We start from the raw sequence: 16,400 nt of genomic DNA on the forward strand, positions 1-16,400 counted from the left end.
ATTCATTACTGTGTGAAACATTAGGATATTTACAGATCAAGGAGAAGGAAAATACGCTTTTAGAATAATGTCCAAAAGGAAATATGCTGTCAGGTGAAATGAAACAAAGCCGCTTTCTGCCCTAAAAGCCAAAGATAAGCAGTTTCATTCACTTAAATGCAATTCAGTTAGCTTGGGAGGTAGGTATTCCTTTCTAAATGTGAGAGATGAGGGTGTTTTATGAACCTTTCTATAAATATGAATGGTAACTTTTAATCCCTAATAATTGTTCATGCAAGTTCTGTCAAGCTATATGAAATCATACACCAGTTTGATCTCCACAAATCCTGAGTCTTTTGTAATCTTTTATTTTTACTAAATTATTGTAAATTTTTTCAGGGAAAAAATCCTCACAAGGCTATCAATTAATCCATGACTTTGGAAGTTTCAAATTTGTTGTCAATCATGATATTTATAGTGTTTTAATTTTAAAAGTTATAAGCTTGTGGATAAAATTTTGTGAATAATCCTTTATTAAGATTTCCTTGTTTCATTAGAATCTCTTTACAATTAATAATATCCCGGTGAAGTATTTGAGAACCATTTTAATTAAAGAAGTCAAGTTATTATTCTTTCTTAGTTGGGACATTAAAGATAATTATATACATCTTGCTGGGCATGGTGGCTCATGCCTGTAATCCCAGCACTTTGGGAGGCCAAGGTTGGCAGATCACAAGGTCAGGAGTTCAAGACCAGCTTGGCCAATATGTTGAAACCTCATCTCTACTAAAAATTAAAAGAAAAATTAGCTGGGCGTGGTGGCACATGCCTGTAATCCCAGCTACTCGGGAGGCTGAGACAGAAGAATTGCTTGAACCCGGGAGGTGGAGATTGCAGGTGAGCCAAGATCGTGCCACTGCACTCCAGCCTGGGTGACAGAGCGAGACTAGGTCTCAAAAAAAAAAAAAAAAAAAGATAATTACATACATCTTTATGCTCTGTAAGTGTTGTATTGATTCTTGTGTGAAGTTAGCAGCATTTTATTCCCAGTCCATTTCATGCATTGATTACTCTCTCACCACCTCTGTGTGTCAAATGCGTATCTTTGTGGTGATGGTGCATTTCTCTCTGCTAAGGGAATCCCAAAATCAAAAGTCTACAGTTCCGTCGAGAAGGAGAATGTATTCTTTTGATGATGTGCTGGAGGAAGGAAAGCGACCCCCTACAATGACTGTGTCAGAAGCAAGTTACCAGAGTGAGAGAGTAGAAGAGAAGGGAGCAACTTATCTTTCAGAAATTCCCAAAGAAGATTCTACCACTTTCGCAAAAAGAGAGGACCGTGTAACAACTGAAATTCAGCTTCCTTCTCAAAGTCCTGTGGAAGAACAATGCCCAGCCTCTTTGTCTTCTCTGCGTTCACGCAGCACACAAATGGAGTCAACTCGTGTTTCAGCTTCTCTCCCCAGAAGTTACCAGAAAACTGATACAGTCAGGTTAACATCTGTGGTCACACCAAGACCTTTTGGCTCTCAGACAAGGGGAATCTCATCACTCCCCAGATCTTACACGGTAAAAAAATGTTCTCAGTTCATTTAGTCTGTTCTGAAGAGCAAAATGTTGGCGAACTTGTGCAGAGGTTGGGGTTACATCAACTTGATGTGTAAACTGTACATAACATATATAAAGACATTTTATTTTATGCCAGTTTAGATGCAATGGAAACTTAATGCTTAAGATATATCAATGATACAGAATTTATTAAACTTTAAATTCTGTGAAAATAGGGCTGATACATTTTAAAGAATGAATAAGATATATTCTAAGGCAGAGTATTATTTTATAATGTCATTTTTTTAGATGTAACTTTTGTAAAGTTTTAGGTTGAAAAATATGAAGTTGTCAGTATGATTGTTCTTCTTGACCTACAAAACAGCAATTCATATGGTTTAGCCTAGAGATTTTCAGGTGCTTATGTACACATTTCTGCTTTTTTATATTTCTCACTTTATCAGTTTGAATATAATTATTAGAATATACCTTACATTTATATATATGTATTTCTATTAGTGTCAGGATTTTGAAGGAGTTAGAATATTGCAACATTTTTTCTGAGACTGAAGTGGTACCATATCTGACAATGAGTGTGTTAATCTGAATTATGTGAAAGGAAGCAACACAGTCCTAAGATTAATGTTCAAATTCTTTTTAGTTCTGCTAATGTACAATCCTAAACTCTAAAAGGGTATAAAAAATTGGATATTTGGGGTGAGAGAAGCCTACCTAAGCTAATTGGGAAACTCCTGACCATTATATAAAGGAAAATGTAGACATATTTGACATTATAAGAATTTCATGGCAGACCCCCTTAATATAGTCAAAAGACAATATATAGACTCAGAAAAATATTATCAAAATGCATTATAGGTAAAGGGTTAATATCTCTAAGACAGAAAATGTTTCTACAAATTGGTAAGCAAACACACTAGCAAAATGAATATAGAAAAGTAGTGGCCAATTCAAGGGAGAGGGGATTCAAATGGCTGGTAACAAAGCACAAAGAAGTATGTTCAGCTTCCCTGGAGCAAGAATGAGGCGTGTAACTTTTTACCCATCAGAGTGAAATAGACTTAAAACATCGAAAATATCTAGTGTTGGCAAGGATGCTGAGAAACAGATGTTCTCATACATTACTTCGGGAGTGTGTCGCTACAATTATTTTTAGAAACTATATATATATATATATATATAAACTTTTGCTCCAGCAAGCCTACTTTTGGAAATCTGTGCTATAAAAATAAAAGTTCCAATTATAAAGAGATATGGATATTTGTTGCAGTAGTTTTGGAAGTGACAGAACATTTCAAGCAACTTTAAATGCACATCAAATGAATAAATTGTTGAGGTCCATACTATGGAATATTCAGCAAGTAAAGGGACTGGTTTAGAGTTCTATCTGTTGACCTGGAGTGATCAACAGATAGAACACCAAGGCCTTTTGGCTCTCAGTCAAGGGGAATCTCATCACTCCCCAGATCTTACATGGTAAAACATGTTCTCAGTTCATTTAGTCTGTTCTGAAGAGCAAAATGTTGGTGAACTTGTTCAGAGGTTAGAGTTACACCATCTTGATGTGTAAACTGTACATAACACATGTATATATGGCAATTTTATTTTACGCCAGTTTAGATTCAGTGGAAATTTAATGCTTAAAATGTTTGCTTGGAGTAAACAAGCAAAGCAAATTTCGGAAGTTTGTATGTGATATCAATGCTTTTGCTAAAACAATTTTCCCTCACTACATGTTTATCTATTGGTGTGAAAGAACTCAGCCCAAGCTTTTAGCAATAGTTATGTTACTGTGGGAGGTATGTTATTTTAGTTTTAAAATATTAATTGAATAAACAACTTTTAAAAACAAATAAAGGTAACAGAATATCAAGTTTAAAATGATGTTTTCTTATTTAGATGGATGATGCTTGGAAGTATAATGGAGATGTTGAAGACATTAAGAGAACTCCAAACAATGTGGTCAGCACCCCTGCACCAAACCCAGATGCAAGCCAACTGGCTTCAAGCTCATCTAGCCAGAAAGAGGTAGCAACAGAAGATGTGACAAGGCTGCCCTCTCCTACATCCCCCTTCTCATCTCTTTCCCAAGACCAGGCTGCCACTTCTAAAGCCACATTGTCTTCCACATCTGGTCTTGATTTAATGTCTGAATCTGGAGAAGGGGAAATCTCCCCACAAAGGGAAGTCTCAAGATCCCAGGTGAGTTTGGAAAAGTTCTTTATCATCTGTGGCTCAGACGCTTACACATTTAAATCTGGAAACCATGTCTCAAATGTCAAACTTCCAGGTGTTAATCTGGGCTGACAATGTGCAAAATGATATTCTGGTTTACTTTGAATGGATCTTGGAGGAAGTAGGTCTTTTTCCGCTCTGAGTGCATAGATCCAGATAACACTTGTGATATGAGTGTATGGAGACTTTGTGCACCAGTCTCCTTGGGATTTGGCTGGTGTTTTCTGTGTATTCCATGTTTCAGTAGTGGTTGCCTTATACTGCTAGTGCCGTAGTCCCAGGTTTCAGGTACAGCAGTCACTTTAAAGGTTTTACATGCAGATCTAGTGTATATTTGGGTGACAGAAGCCCTTTCCCAGGGAACTTAACTGGCCGCAAGGAAAAACATGATAGGTGCTGGAGTCTAGGGATACGGCATTTCTTTTTCAATAATTTTAACCTTCTAGTGACTTTTAATACTATTTTGTACTTTAGAATGTCTATAACTTTTGATGGTCCCTTGTCTCTGAATGGGACTATTGAGGCTTGGTTATAATATGACAATTGTATTCCACAACATTTGGAGTCCAAACAGAATATACCATCGGATGAAGAATGACTGGGGGCATGTGTAGTTTTTCCTACTTAAATTTCTAATAGATGACTTCTAAGAGAATGATTAGGTAATAAATGTTCTTTGTAGCCTACCTGTAAAACATACTAAAAGTCTTTGGGGAACAGAAAGCGTCTCTCTCTTAGAAAAATTCTTTCTAAGCATTTTGATAGTTGTATGAACCCCTTAGCATGGAGGAGCTTTTGTGGTCCTTTGGCTTGGTTTAGTATTCCCTGTTGCCCTGCAAAACATTAAGTGTGTATTATATACATTAAGTGGGTGTATATATATGACTTGTCCTAAGTTATGTTAGTATTAGCGTGTGTGTGTGTGTATATATATATATATGTATATATATGACTTGTCCTAAGTTATATTAATAAAATAACTTTATGTGAAATAATTTGGCATTGCATATTTATTATTATTGAGTTTTTATTTGTATGGGAAAACTTAAAAAATTTAAACTTTCTTTTTCTGGTTATAAGGTACTATGTGCTTGAGAAAATTTGGAAATGTAGGAGAGTATAAATAATTTAAATCACTGATAATTCCATCATTTAGAGATAATCACTATTAACATCTAGGTATATTTCTTTTGGTTTTTTTTCCCATGCATATTTACATATATCTAAAAACAATTTCTTCAGCTTGCTGAAATAGTGTAAATTATCATTACATTTTTAAGGAATTGGAAATATATAATTAACATGCTAAGTCTCAGTGGAGGAGAACAATAGCCTGTGTTATACTTGGGGAACATAAGGTACCAGTAGATGAATAATAAAAGCAGAAGCGAAGTGCCTTTTGTTTCACAGATTTGTATGTTTGCCTTTACCTTTTTCAAATAGCAAATTCAACAAAACAGCCTGAATCATGTGCTGCACGCTGGGTGTTCGTACCTCCCTCAGGGTGGCAGCTGACTAACTGCAACTGTGGATTAAGGAAAAGAGGCTAAGTGTGGTGCGTGGGTGTGTCTCAGGTTATTGCAACTCAGAGGAGCTTCAATTAATGTGGCACTGTTTCAGGTTTCCTCATTAATGGATTTATACTTCTTTGTTCCCAAACTTGAGATGGTATTCCACCAAGAAAAATTAGGCTTGATTTGACAAGTGAAGCCATTGGAATTCTTTAATGTGGATATAATTCATGCGGTGACTTACGTATCTCTGATGCTTGGTGTGTCCTTTTCTGTGCCACTAGGGCAGTAGCTTCTATAGCATCCCCTTGCCTTTGTCTCAGAAGGAGCTTACTGACTTGAGAGAAGGATGTGAATGTGTGTGACAGCTGCTGAGCAATATGTAAAGGGCCTGTGCAACACCCCCAAACTCCATTCAGACATTATAACTCTAGGTGTTCAGAGGACAGCAAAATCAAGAGTAGCATGTGGCTGATCATCTAAATGTTTCGGTAGCTTTGTGAAAGAATGTTCTTCAGGTCATTTTTCTCTTTCATACTTTGGACTTTTGCTGGCACTGTCGTTTCATCTCTTCCTCCAGACTCCCCCTTGATGTTATTCTTTTCTTTTTCTTTCTTTCTTTTTTTAAAATTAATTAATTAATTTTTTTAGATAGGGTCTTGCTCTGTTGCCCAGGCTGTAGTACAGTGGCATGATCATGGCTCATTGCAGCCTCAACCTCCTGGACTCAAGCAATCCTCCCACCTTAGCCTCTTGAGTAGCTGGGACTGCAGGCACATGCCATGATGCCCAGCTAATTTTTGTATTTTTTTGTAGAGACAGGCTTTTGCCACATTGCCCATACTGCTCTCAAACTCCTGGGCTCAAACAATCCATCCATCTTGGCCTCCAAAAGTGCTGGGATTACAGATGTGAGCCACCACACCCAGCTGATGTTACTCTTTTCTATCCTGGCTTCCACTATGCTAATTCAGGCCCTTTTCCTATCAGTACAAGTAGTCACAGGTGTTAGTGCATGCTACTCAAGACTGGCATCAGATTAACTTGCCTGATGCCAGGTTGGACTCAGTAATTTCTCTGCTCCAAAGCCTCTAGTGGCACTGGGTGGTTTGCTGAATGAAGTTCGTGGCGCTCAGGGAAGCAGTGATATCTCTCACTCCCTTTGTAGCACAGTCACAGCTGATGTTAGCATGCTGTGTGTCAACCCTTTGTAGCACAGTCACAGCTGAAGTTAGTGTGCTTACTATGTGCCAGCCAGGCTTCTCAGGGCAGTATCTTAGTTAATCCTCACAGCAGCCCTGTGAGGTAATCAACAATCCGAATGTGGACTATCATGATTATCCCTATTTTAGAAACATAAAAATTGAGGCATGGCATGGGCATGTTACTTGTCCAAGGCCGTGCAGGGTACAAAGTGGAGTCAGGATTTGAACCCAGGCAGTCTGACTCAAGATTTAGAATCATGTTATGCTATCATGCTATGTCCTGGGAAAGAGAGATGATTCACCTGCTTACCACTGCTTGCTTTTTCTTGGGCACATCATGTACTTTTTGGAGCACATCACTGCTTCCCCATTTGAAGACGCTTATTTCCCACATCTCTGCCTTTTGAGGTCCTATGATTCCTCAAAAGCCCAGGAGGACTACTTCATTCATGAATCTTGATATCACCCCTCCCCCATTGGAATCAAACTTCTTACCCTTGAAAAGTTTCACTCACTGAATTCGTCTTTGTCCCACAGTGTTACGTGTTCCTCTTTCACTGATATTCTTTGTACATTCTTACACGTAATTGACACTTAGGTGTTACTGACTTGAACTGCATTCAAGGCCTTAATTACTAGGCTGAAGTATGAACTTGATCCGGCAGGTAATTTAAAGTCCTTATTGGTTCTTTAGTGTGTGGAAATTTTAAGATTAAGGGCTGTTTTAGGAATGTAAGCACTATGGTGTTCCCTAGAGTTATTTTACGAAAGCTAAGTCTGGAAGCAGAGACTGGTTAGGAGCCTATCACAGCATTGCACTAATAAGGTGGCGTGTGCCATAAAGTAGAAAAAATCATAATGAAGGGAAGAACTTAATATGGTCTTATTTAAAATCTGCTGATAGGAATTTCCTTTTCATCCTCATAGCTGAGCTGGGGGTTTTGTCCCTCGCTGTTCTTTTTGCAACCTTTCTTTTGTGGTTTTGCTTTTTTCTCTACCTTTCTTGCCAATCTAGGCTGCCAAGCTCATTCTAGAGGTGACCCAAGGCAAGGAAGAGGGAGTGTGACTCCTGGAGTCCTTCATCCCCCTCCATCTGCCATGCAGATGTGGTTTTCATGATTTTCCCCAAAGTTGGTCTTGTCTACAGGTTTCTGTTTTTTCTGTCCTTTCAGAGGTCTACGTTTTTAAACCCTCTACAAATCCACTTTCCAGAACCTCTGCTCCAGATTTTTTAAAGCAGTAACCCCCAAATGGGATGACACATATGGAAGGAAGGAAGCTTTCTGCATGTCCATTTCCTGTTCTCTACCCCATGATTACTGCCCCTTTGGATATAGTAGCCAGAGCTTCCCTTCTCATAGCTTCATACTGTGCATTTTGCTTGCTTCTCACCTTCACTAGGACCTGCTCTCTGTAAGGGTGGAACACAACCCTACCTTTCTCACTGTCAGTGCAGTGTCTGCATCTGTACATGTTCGCTGAATGCTGACCGAATTTTCTTGGCTTTAGAGCTAAGTATGTGAGAATTAAATGGGATTTTCTTTAATTGATCCAGGAACTGCTTAGCCAGCACTTGTATTATGTTTAACATTTGCTTCCGTTGGAAAAAGAAGGCAATTACTGGGCATCAGTCATGTGTGCCTTGACACCTTTTAAATGTTTCATTTAATCATCTCAATAACCCTGCAAAGTAGGTGTATTATCCCCGTTTTTACCAATGAAGTACTTGAGATTTGAAAGTTATGTTACTTGCCCCAGGCTGGTGAAATGCCTATGCCACAACTGCAATTTATCTGATGTTAAAGTTTTTTGAAATATGACAGGCTCACGTCTGAGGACTGCCTTATGTATAGTTAAGAGACCACATGTTGACTTATTTGGACTTTGCTGTGTCTTTAGAATTTTAGAGCCACTGGGGACTGAAATGTCTTTTGGTCCATAAAGATAAAATCATCCTGGAAACCATTTTGAGGAAAGGTGGTATTATATGTTTATTGAAACTTACCAGAACTGAAATGTAGAGTTTGAAATCTTCCAAGTAGGGCAGTAAGGAGCTACCAGCAATTTAAAAATGGAGTGTGATATAATAGCATGTTCTATAACTAAAGTTCTGGCAGCTGTGTGGACAGTGAACAAAATAAGGGCTGGAGGCAAGAGAGCCACTTAGGGAGGGGTAACCGCAGGAGTTTAGGGGAGATCATGGCCTGAAGCAAAATGATAACCCAAGGGAGGGTGGCAAAGATGGGGTGATTCAAGACGGATTGTGGACTTGATAGAACTTTGTAAAATGCAAGTGTGTAGGGTAGAGAGTAGGGGTACAGGGATTATTGTGTGGTATTTGAGTGGGGAACAGTTAGGGGAAGGAAGGAGAAAGAGGCCCCGAAGGAATCTAGTGTTTCTAACTTGGACACCTGATGAACTATTGATGCAATTAACCAAAATATGAAAAACAAGAGGCGGAAGAACAGGTTTGGGAGGAAGTTAATGAATTCAGTTTTCGAATTGTAGGACTTAGACATTGGAGACATGACAATGAATGAGGTTGCTCACAGAAGCATGTAGTCAGAGAGGCTGGAGACTAAGGAACAAACAACACAATGAAAAGAGAAGAGAAAAAAGAGGAACATGCTAATGAAACTGAGAAGTGGCAAGAGACATGGGAAAAAAGGCTGGAGAAAGTGAGATAATAGGTGACTTTAGAAGATTGTTTCCCAGAAAGCAAGAATAGTGGGCAGTGCTTGGAGGAATGAAGACTCAAGATGTATTTGGTAGGTAGAAGATAATCTTGGAATGGGATGAGGACAGTGGTGGGTGTATTATAGAAACACTACCTGCCACAGTGGGATGAAGGAAGGAGAGATGGAGAAGGATTTAGAGAGAAAGACCAAGATTTGAGGGCTACTCACTTCATTTTCTCATTCCAGTAAGACCCAGAAAGACACTAAAGAACTATATGTACACAAATTCAAAGATTATAGATTTCCTCAGATATTCCTGACTATAGTCCAGATCTACTTTTAGGGTTAACCTTAACAACTAAGTAGGCTTTCCTTAACACATTTGTCTAATAGAAAAAATTCGAGGAGTGTAGCTTTTCGATTTGGTGTTTAAGATTGGCCCTGTTTTTTTTTTTTTAATTCTATCTATGTTGACATGAAAATCTTAATTCAACAGATTTAGCAGAAATAAGTGTTACCATTGGGACTCCAAACCTCCTCATGTTTTTGTTTAAAAATGTAGAGTCTTGTACTTCTGTTTCATCAGTCTGACAGTTGTTGGGGCAATCTGAACTTTCAGTGGATATGTCTGCTCAAGTTATACCTAATTTGAGGGAAATTTTTTATCTTATATGCTGAAATGATGATAGACAACTGCCTTATCTTTTTGTGGCATGAACAACTGAAACCACTTGGATAGTTCATTATCAGTCTTCAAGAATCTAGGTTTCCCCCAATAATTTATATTCCTGTTCCATCCAGTTCAAAGATGATTCTGTCATTATTATCTTCTGAAGCTTGGATTCTTTGTAGGATACTCACTTGGCATATATCTTGCAGAGAAAAATAAGGAAGTTGAAATCCTTCCTGAAATCATTGTTGAACAATTTATACTTGAATATATAATTATAGATATGTTCACTTGCAAGAAGTTTCAGGAATAATTTACTGTAAGAACCTGGGATTGGACAGAGATGCCTCAAGACTGCCATACGGGGAAGGCCACACAAGGGAGGCTCTGGAACTCTTACTTTGAAACCACAGCCACACACTTTAATCCTTTCTGTGTAGTGGTTTGGAAAGAGGTGGTCTGCATAAGACTTTGATTTGAAACTAGGCTACTTAAAACCAAAATTAAAAATCAGTATTTTTGTGAAAGAGAGGGCTTTACCAGGCCCAGTGACGTACCTGTGGTCACCTGGTTAATGACAGATATGCACCTGTAATTGCCTGTGTGGTCCTCTCCTCTTTGCCTGTGTTCTGTGCCAAGGACTGACACAACACTCTCCCTGGCTGTAGCCACAGGGACACCGTCCTTCTGTTAACTCTTTCAAAGAGGAGGAGGTTATCTGCTCTTTTATTAATATTTAAGATGTTTAAATAGTGATTTCTTTATTTCTGAGGTAAGTACAGTCCTTCATGAGATAGTATGTCCAATCTAATATAACAGTGAGACATCTCCCTCTAGGGCTTAAGCTCGTTCTCTTTGATCCTATATTTGGTAGAAAAGGATAATATTCACTTGCCATCACCCACAAAATATGCTTTATGTAGTTTGAGAGTATTTATTAAGACTCCATCCTGTCTTTTATTTTTCAAGCTATAAAACGTCAGTGTTTTGAATATGTAACCCATGATTTTTCTCCTTGTCTCTCTTCCTTATATAGCAAATAGATTCTGCACTTTAATTGGCTCTAAGTCAGATTTTTTTTTTTTTTTTGTAAGGGTGGTGAAGATGACCACTTATTTTCACTGAGTCATCTCTAACTTAAGTATATGGTGGTTTTGGCTAAGGAGTAGAACCAACCAGTAATTTTTGCTATTCTTAGCAGAGTTTTATTATATTATTCAGATTGGCATTCATCAGGTGATTATTAACGAGTGTTATGACTACATCTGCATTTCCATGTTTAAACTGCTTTACAAAGGGCTTTCTGCTGAAAGCTAAAAATCCCATACCCACTGAAAAATCAACAATTATTTTTTGAGGGCAAGAATCATCCCTAGTTTATCTTTGTTTCCCAAAGTGCTAAATGTTGTGTTATTTTATACAGAGTAAATAAATGTATGTCAAACAATTGAATGAGTGAAATGTCATAATACTTCTGCATGTCCATATATAGTAGTAAATTCTTGATCCTTTGTTTAGTGCCTTCCTTCAAATTCTTGTGTACTTAGGCCATTTAATGTTGCTATAACAGAATACCTGAGAATGAGTAATTTATAAAGAAAAGAGGAGGTTTATTTGGCTCATGGTTCTGGTGGCTGGAAAGTCCAAGAGCATGGCACCAACATCTGCTTGGCTTCAGGTGAGCACCATGTGCTGTGTCACAACATGGTGGAAAAGCAGATAGGCAAATGGTGTGTGCAGAGACCCAAAACAAGGCAACCTCACTTTATAACAACTTGCTCTTGTGGTAACTAATTCAGTCCTGCTAGAGTGAGAACTTACTCCCATGAGACTGCATTAATCCCTTCATGAGGGCAGATCCTTCATGACCCAAACACCTGTTAAAGGTAACACTTCCCAGCACTACCACACTGGCAATTAAATTTTAACATGAGTTTTGGTGGCGACAAATCACATCCACACCATAGCAAGTACTATCCTAGTTTTTCTCAGAATATTGCTACTTGTTTTAAACCTGTTTTATGGGTAGAAAAACTTAGGCAGAAAGCTTTATGAATTGCCCAATTAGTTCCTGGGTTAGGTTTAACTGCCAAGTTAAAATGGAGATTTGGTAGGTCTTTTTCTGGAAAGTAAAACAGGTTTAGGAAGAATTTTAACACGTCTAAGTTTTTTGTGATTAGGAAACACAGGGCTGAAACACTGGTCTCATAAATTCATATTAAAGTCTATCTGTTGCTTACTCAAAACAAAATATGTAAATTACAAAAGAAATTAAGGTTTGCACAGACATAGTATACTGTAAAACTCGAAACATTTGGTTTAGAAAATAATTTAAGTTCCGTGGAATTTAGAATTTGTTGTGTAGTATAGCGATAGCAATGGGAATAATTATACCTTTTGTCCAAGAGGCTATTGTTTTGGGGCTTATGAGCTGATGTTATTTTGAAGAAATCATGGACTGTAGCTCAGGATGTGTCAATAGGGACCCTCTTGGTATCTTAGGGAGTAATTCCTTACAGGTGACATAGTTCTGCATTTTGCAGCATGTATAGCAGCTATTCCTTTAACACTAAATCTTTATGTGGCATTTGGGCAAGCAAAAATGCCTGGGCAAGCAAAAATGCCTTGCCAAACTTCACATGCCCACTAGAGAGTGGTACCAGTCCTAGATGGATGCCACTGGAGGCTAAATTATGTGTCTGTGAACCACTTGAAGTTATTCAGATAAATATGCCAAGTATTGGGAGTAGGTTTTTAAAAGTGTGGTGGTCCTTTTTAAATAAATGATTTAAATCACTGTACTTTATTCCTGGGCAGTGAATAAATGGCCTGGCCTGTAAGTTAGACCCAATTGTACAGTGGGCAGAAACCTAAGCTTATCCACGGCCAACTGATTTAAAGTATTAATATGAAGAAAAACATGTAATGACAATAAGATTTCCCTTATTTTAGCAGAAAAATAATAAACTTGGTGCTATTTATATAAACGAAAGTTTTACCACACTAAGGAAGAAAGAATGAAACTTCTAGTTTATCATGAAATGATTCAAGTCTACCTAGCATGCAGCTTCCCTCCTTTCATGGATAGACTTTCCTCCATGTGGGTGCCAGGGACACCGGATACCAGCGTTTCATGTTTTGTTTTCAGGATCAGTTCAGTGATATGAGAATCAGCATAAACCAGACGCCTGGGAAGAGTCTTGACTTTGGGTTTACAATAAAATGGGATATTCCTGGGATCTTCGTAGCATCAGTTGAAGCAGGTAAATTATGTATTTAGCTCTACTGAATTTTCTTCTCCTTTTCCATCCTTCATTGTGGGGTTGGGGGCCACAGAAATTAGTGTATTTGATATAGAAGGAGAAAACGTGTGAAAAATGCAACCATAAGGCCAGAAAATACATCCTCTTTCCTGAGATTATTAGTTGAGGTTACAAATTCTATATTGTTTATTCTCCTTGACTAATTAATTTTAGTTTTGAAGAGTCTTAATTTTGTGATTTTACAGATTTTATCCATTTTGGACTTTATATTTGGAAATGTTAACAAGTGGTGCTTAAGTAAATATTCAGAAAGAGGTTTCCATGATCAGCCATGCTTTGTAGTAGATATATATGTGCTATTTAATAAGTTGATTTTTTTTTGAGTGTTCTAATATACCTATTGCTCATGAAGTCTTCAGGGTGCTTCAGGACTTCTGCAAAAGGATTACCCCTCTCCCGTCCAGGTCTATACCATGTCAAGCGCAGGAACTCTTTGCAAAACATTACAAGGCCTAAAATTAAAAAGAAGACTTCCTTTATTTTTACTTTTATTTTTTATTTTTTTACATATTTTAGCTATATAAAATTTCATGTTAACACCAGTTAGTTCTTTTACATCTTAAGATTGCCTTAATTAGATAATGGTATTTTAGTTATGGAGTAATTTTAAGCAGTTTTAAATAGCTGTGTTTTCTTCTGCTCCATTCCAGAATGTATCTGAATTGGAAGCTCAATTAAAATGCAGTATGTTTCATATTTCAAATTTAAGAGCAACTTAAATTTTTTTGTCCTTGGGAGGTTAATAAAGAAGTCTTATTGAATAGATGAGTTTATCATTTTTTCTTTAATGAAGATGCATTCTATAGAGCTTCAAAAACACCTCTAATGCTTTGTATGTTGTACTCAGATATTTGGTATTAAAAAAATAGTGACCTCCACCTGAAAAAGAGAGAAATGGTTAATTGAAATTCAGAGTCATTTTTCTTAAGTTCAAAGGCAGCAACTAATAGAACATGTGGGATTTTTTTCCCCAATTGGTTAATTTATTTTGCATTTTTAGGTAGCCCAGCAGAATTTTCTCAGCTACAAGTAGATGATGAAATTATTGCTATTAACAACATCAAGTTTTCATATAACGATTCAAAAGAGTGGGAGGAAGCCATGGCTAAGGCTCAAGAAACCGGACACCTAGTGATGGATGTGAGGCGCTATGGAAGGGCTGGTGAGTTTGTGTTACCACCATGTCTGGCATTTGAAACTGGGACCTGGCCGTTGGCAAGTGGTTCTACTAATTTGCTTCAATAACTTTTTATTTTTTCACTTTACTTATGTTTTGGCATTAAAGGTATTTTGTAGTTACATCATGACAAATCTTGAACCCTACCCCTTTGAATATTCTGTCTGGACTTTTCACTAGCAAATTTACTGAATTCTGCATTATTTATTGACTGATTAATGTACTGGTTTGACTGAATGCAAATACCAATTGAAGACGAATGTATCTGCCTCCAGGAGTTATTTATAATAATATTGAGTATTAAGAATTATGCTATGATTTAAGTTTATCTGCAGCATCATAACCATATTGGTATAAGAGAGAGAGCTTGGTAGGTCATATTCCTGTTTATTCTCAAAGAACTTTCAATGTGCATTCCATTAATGTGTTTCTTAATTATAGAGGCTAGATGGGAAAGGCCATTAAACCTCTGCAGACCTACCAACTTATGATATCAAAATAAAATATCTATCCTGGTTTATGGGAAAGATTCAGCAAATTTGCTAGTTTTTTCATTACTAACATGATTTAACCCTTGTGTTTTGGGAAGGTGGTCTGTTGGTAAAAAGCCCTAAACTCTTGATTTATTTCACACACTGCCTGATTTGTTTGTCTTGTATATGTAATTTTTTTATATCTCTGTGCATTCAATGACTTTATTCTTTCCACTTCAACATCTACGTGTACTCATTTGATCTTCATGTGCCAATCAGACTGGGGCAAAGACCAACCTTCCCTGCCATTTATACGGCATAAAACCCTCAATCTCACCAGTATGGCTACCAAAATTATAGGTTCACCTGAAACAAAGTGGATTGATGCAACTTCTGGAATTTACAACTCAGAAAAATCTTCAAATCTATCTGTAACAACTGATATCTCCGAAAGCCTTCAGAGTTCTGTGAGTATTTGGAGAAGTAGGAAGTACTGGTGTGGAGCAAAGCAGTTGTTAGAATTGTGTATGGAAGAAAATAATTTCTTTTGTTTATACAATTTTGATACTACTTTTAAAATGTAAATGATTGAATAACATAAATCATAGTAAAGAGATACAGTAAAATATAGTTTTGAAAACCATAGGCATTCCTCATAGAGTAGTTGTGAGTTATATAATGGTAAAATCAAAAGATCCCATAATGTTGTTTTGCAGGTGTTTTTCACCAGTCTTTCATCATTAGACCCACCTCTCAGATCTTTGTGAGCGTGAAGTAGCAATTACATAAAATTATAAACTATAACTTCTTTATGCGTTCCTTAGTCTTTACTGGCAAATAAAGATAATAGTTGGGTGTAATGTAAAACTTCATGAAGCATTTTTAGTTTTTGTGTAGGTGAATTTGATGGATAGACTTACATATGTTGTTAAGAGATAATCAGTTTCATTAATTTGATCAAAAATAGAATGTAGAAATTTTTCTAAGTGTCAAAGCAATACCTTTTCCTATAGACTTTGAAGTCATGTGATTTCTATTTATGATACAAATTGTTCATTTAAATTAATAATTAAATTTAAATTTCAACTAAATATTATGCACTTATACTCACTCCTCAGATTGTGTTATCATCTCAAGATAACTCTTTTATTTAATAAGGAGCTCTTACAATATTGTATAAGAAATGTTTAAATGTTTGAGAATCCTATGTGACTGTTTTGTGTACTCATAAATACAAGCCAAATGGACTAATGATTATCTAGCTGATTTTATTTCTTGGAAAATTAATGATTGATTAAACTTAAAATCATCCATGCCTGCAGCTGGTCACTAATTCTGCCACAAATATTGAAGTATAATGAAAAAACTTAAGTTTCTACTACATGTAAAAGGCTGTAAGGAATGCATCAATATCCTGAGAAACTCATCTTGTTAAAATATATATTTCACTAATGCGAAATGCATTATTTAAGTCCAAAGTCCAACTGGAGAGAATATTAACTAGCATTTTTACCCTTTCCAGAATATTGAATCCAAAGAAATCAATGGAATTCATGATGAAAGCAATGCTTTTGAATCAAAAG

The 16,400-nt window shown here is 36.8% G+C and overlaps 1 protein-coding gene across 50 annotated transcripts in view; it reads left to right on the forward strand.

Moving 5' to 3' along the window:
- Positions 1–16,400, forward strand: part of LMO7 (LIM domain 7) — a 229,217-nt gene that overhangs the window by 190,698 nt on the left and 22,119 nt on the right. For 31 of the 50 annotated variants that reach the window (XM_063714955.1, XM_063714961.1, XM_063714960.1 and 28 more), the window contains 6 exons: positions 1,116–1,548; positions 3,445–3,747; positions 12,993–13,107; positions 14,168–14,329; positions 15,097–15,284; positions 16,340–16,400. In XM_063714955.1, coding sequence (XP_063571025.1) covers positions 1,116–1,548; positions 3,445–3,747; positions 12,993–13,107; positions 14,168–14,329; positions 15,097–15,284; positions 16,340–16,400 — 1,262 coding nt within the window. The remainder of the gene's footprint in view (positions 1–1,115; positions 1,549–3,444; positions 3,748–12,992; positions 13,108–14,167; positions 14,330–15,096; positions 15,285–16,339) is intronic. The other 19 variants (XM_063714970.1, XM_063714969.1, XM_063714973.1 and 16 more) reach the window with 1 other exon arrangement.

This window comes from Pongo abelii, chromosome 14 (assembly GCF_028885655.2).
Source record: "Pongo abelii isolate AG06213 chromosome 14, NHGRI_mPonAbe1-v2.0_pri, whole genome shotgun sequence".
In the NCBI taxonomy this organism is placed as follows: Eukaryota; Metazoa; Chordata; class Mammalia; order Primates; family Hominidae; genus Pongo; species Pongo abelii.